Genomic DNA, 4,379 nt, shown 5'->3' on the forward strand with positions numbered 1-4,379 from the left:
GAAGTTAGAAATTCAAATATTGTGACAATTTATTTTGTAGGGTGCCACAAGTTTGTTAAAATTTCCAAAGGGTGCCGCGACTAAAAAAAGGTTGGGAAACACTGTATTAAACTATGCATAAATGAATGCATGAATAAAATAATTTAAAAATATATAAAAAATTATATTTATAAAAACAGAAATATTTATATATACTGTATATGTGTATATATGTATATATATATATATATATATATATATAATACATAATGCACTAAATTGTATATATATATAGATATAGATAGATAGATATAAATAATTTTAGTTGTGCATTTATATATAAAATATATCTAAGTATTTACATCAGGTTTTTAGATCAATACATTACATTTCAAACAGTACACCAATATACACATACAAATTGCCTGTAGATTTAAAATTAGAAAATTTTGTAGCTCACCTTTCACCTGTTATTAAACTTCTTGAAAGTAGCTGATCAGGAACAGCGTTAACTTCTGCTGTATCTTCCTTTTCCCTTTTGTTGTCTGGTGTACTTTCGCTGATTTCTACCCAGTTCCTGTGAGTGATATTATCTCTGGCTTTCTTTACCTTTGTCACTGTCACCTCTCCCTGTTTGTGGCTTGTGTCTCTGGTGTGTCTGAAGGTCTCCTCTGTGGTGTGTGCAGTGGAGATCTTCCCACTGCTGTGTTCTTGACTTTCACTGTCCTGTGTTCTTGGGAGAAATGTGGCTATATCCTCAGTCTCTTCACCGCTGGTGTGTTCCTCCCTCTCAGCGTGATGGTTATCAATGCTTGTTTGGTATTTGCACCTTGCCGTGTCCTCCAGTATTGTTATCGCTCTGCTCAACTGGTGTGGGGCCAAGGGGTGGAGACAAATCTCCAGGTGACTGTGTGTTTCCATGCTTGAATCTGCAAGTGATACCTTCACTAGCTCAGAGAAGGGAGGGGCTGAAGTGCATTCTTCAGGGCTACATTCTTGATTGACTGGTAGGGCTGGTTTCAGTGGAGCAAGACGGTGAATCTGCTGCTCTGCTTGACCTGTCAACACTTCGGTGCCTCCGCATACCTCTGCTTCCATTGCACCTTGTGTTGCAGATGCTTCTCTTGTGCTCTGGACCATTTTCAATTCATTTCTCTTCTCTTCAACCAACTCATATGTTTCAGAAACCTTGTAATGTATCATTTGCTCTTGTGATAAAACATCCATGATTTGCTCTAATCCGGTGTCTTTTTCTAGATTCGATGGAACTACATACTTCTCATCATAAATGTCACCTAATTCACTTTGTTCCTCAACTTCTTGGCCATATTTCTCCTTTACAGACATGTGAAAGTCATTTTCAGTGTTCATACTCTCAGCTGTGGTTTCAGCCTGGCCTTCTATGATCTGCTCTGATTCAGGGTCTTGAACAAATGTAATGTCATGATTTTCATTATAGATATCATCTAATCTACTTCCTTCCCCCACTTCTGGTCTACATTTGTTCTGAAGGTAATTTCCAGTAGTCAGAACTGCTGTGGTTTCAACCAACTCAATCAACTCATGACTTACTTGAGTAGATGCCTCCTGAACATCTTCCTCAGGATCTTCATATTCTTTGAATGTTTTCTGTTGTGTGTCTACCTCTGTCTTTGGGGTTTGAGAGCTGAACAGCTGGTCTGAAACATCTAAGTGAGGGGGAGGATGAATTATGAAGGCAGGTAAGACTTCAGAGGGCAAAGTGCAGGAGATACCACTGTCTGGAAAATCTGAGGAAGTTACTGAAGAGTTGGTCGATTTAGTTTGGTCATTCTCCTGACTTATTTGCTCTTGTTCTGATATTTCAGTTAGGGTTTCCACATCTGAATAAGATATATTGTTAGAGAGACCTCTCTGGGAATGGTCAGGGCTGGTGGGGTCTGAGGAACCTGAAAGGTCAAAGGTGACAGTTGACTTAATGATGGTGTAGGTTCTTGACACAGCTGACTGAGGTAAAGAGATATTTGACTCATTCTCAAGAAGGACAGGTTCAGCAGGGCTAGGTTTCACTGAGCCAATGGCATTTGTCAAGGAAAAATCATTGTTTGTTTCATACGATTCCATTGAAATGGTCTCACAATTAATCTTAGGGTGAGATTCTTTCAGTAAAATTGAATCTGAAGTGGAATGTACAGTGATTGTGGGTAAACTCTGAGGTATTGAACTTAAATCACTTTCAGAAACATCAGTATTGGAGAGCGATAAAATTGGCTTTTTATCAGTATCAGCATCCAAACTGTTCTCTGTGGTTTTGGAGGAGGAGAAAGTGCTAGATACAATCACATCTGGCATAGATGAAACCGTATCAGCAATGAAGGAGTCAGTGTTGACTACATCACCGTTGCTGGCAGACGTGTTTCTGTTATTTGCAGTGCTGGTTTGAGAATCTTCTGCCTCAGTGGGTATAATGTAAGGTGGAAGACTGGAGGAATGTTCTGGAAGGGTATCGGCAGAATATGAGTTTAAGCTGGAACTCTGGGTCACAGTACTGTTTGATGTGAAACCATCAAGGATGACAGAGGTGGTACTGTGGGGGATGGAAGAGCCAAAACTTTGGGGGGTGGAAGAAATGGAACTTTGGGGAACGGAAGAGATGGAACTCTCAGGCATGGAAGAGCTGGAACTCTCGTGGATAGAGAGGGTGGCAGAGGTTACATCTTTTGATTCTTTACGTTCCAGGTGTGACTCTTTTTGAAAAAACATTTCGTCTTTGTTAGGAGTAACATATGTGGTGAAGGTGTTGACCTCAACATCTGCTGAAATTCCTGATCTAGATGTTTCAAAATCAGAGAAAGGATGATCATCCCTAAAAGAAACACCACTCGGGTTTAGATCTATGTTTGACTTATGGACTATGCATGTGACTGTACTTGCCGCAGTTTCCATATTCGGAGCAGGACTGAATGAGTCAGTAATTTTAGACTCAGGGTTGGAGTACTGAACAGATTTATCTGCAGATGGGGGTGTCTGGTAAGCATCACTATCAGACAGTGAACAGTCAATATATGGTATCGATGTACTGTCCAGATTTGAAGGCATAAAACCTGCATCCTCCTTATCAGGCTTAGGCATGTCACTCAGGATATTCTGGGACTGGGATTGGTCAGAGGTACAGGAGGGTTCTGGTGTAGGTACTGCTGTCTTCAAACCAACCTGGTTTTGTTCTGTTTCTACCAGGATGTCAAATTCTTCCTGTTCACTGATGCGATCCTTGACCCCTGGGACTCCACTATTGCTTGAAAGTCCCTGGGATAGATCTCTTTTCTTCTTCTTCTTCCAGGATAAGGATACAGCAAAGCCCTTGGATTTACGGAGGTCACTCTCCGAGTAACTCAGCTGTTCTTTCTAATAAAAAATGAAAGGAATAGAAAGTCAGAAAATAAAGTATAGAAAGTAAAAAAAGGAGGTGAAGGGGAGAATTAATGCAATAAAACAGAGAAAGAAAGAGGACAAAGATTAATGATCATGAACATTTACATAAAATTAATAAAATAATATAATATAAAGATGCGTTCATATGCATCTGTATTTTGTTGACATTTAAATATGTCACAAATACACAGTATATACACAGGTCCTTGCAAGTTAACTCAAGAAACATTTTATGCTTCATAGTAACCTGCCTGATTTGCATTTTCTAAAGACTTCTATTGGCACAAGAGGTATGAGACGATGATTCAATGGAAAGAGCTTTTTGTTACTAAACTATTCATGAAACACCCTACTATCTTAGTTTTATTTACTGAATGCGATTTAACCACTTTCATTAATGACAAAAAAGAGCATAGACTACAACACAGTGGAAGCACAAAGAAAACTGTATTTGTTGTTAAACATCAAATTTAAGTTTTAAATGAATCATAATTGAAACCTAAAACTGCAAATTGTTATAATGGCATTTTTATATAAACAGTAACAAGCAAGATGAAGAAGAGCAAAAAAGAAGAAAGTCATATTAATCAAAGAAATAATCGACAGATTAATAGATCATCAAAATAGGTGTTAGTTGCATATCTAGTAATTTAGCCACAACCATGTGTTATCACCATAATTCATATTTATCTCCTTGGGAAATTAAATCTTGTTCTGCTGTCTGGTGAAATATGATAAGTCTGCTGCTAAAGTGAATTCAGTGTTCCATCTGATAACATTAGAGGATGAAATGGCATGAAGTGAGATAGAGAGAGCTGTGTCAGTGTGTGTCATTCTGGGTGGAGGCCCTTGTATTCCTTGAACTGTGGGTGGTACAGTTCAAAATGACCATATCTGCAGGTCATCAGTCAACCTGTCATATAACTCAATCAATCAATACTGTTCACTGTTCTTATGAAATGCACAACTCAGTCTCAGTTTTTTAAAAT

General features: G+C 38.5%; 1 protein-coding gene across 1 annotated transcript in view; it reads right to left on the reverse strand.

Annotated features, from left to right (window-relative positions):
- Nucleotides 1-4,379, reverse strand: part of LOC107688366 (serine-rich adhesin for platelets-like) — a 41,910-nt gene that overhangs the window by 22,253 nt on the left and 15,278 nt on the right. The window contains exon 3 of the mRNA XM_016486015.1: nt 440-3,363. Coding sequence (XP_016341501.1) covers nt 440-3,363 — 2,924 coding nt within the window. The remainder of the gene's footprint in view (nt 1-439; nt 3,364-4,379) is intronic.

Source organism: Sinocyclocheilus anshuiensis, unplaced genomic scaffold (genome assembly GCF_001515605.1).
Source record: "Sinocyclocheilus anshuiensis isolate Anshui unplaced genomic scaffold, SAMN03320099.WGS_v1.1 scaffold209, whole genome shotgun sequence".
In the NCBI taxonomy this organism is placed as follows: domain Eukaryota; kingdom Metazoa; phylum Chordata; class Actinopteri; order Cypriniformes; family Cyprinidae; genus Sinocyclocheilus; species Sinocyclocheilus anshuiensis.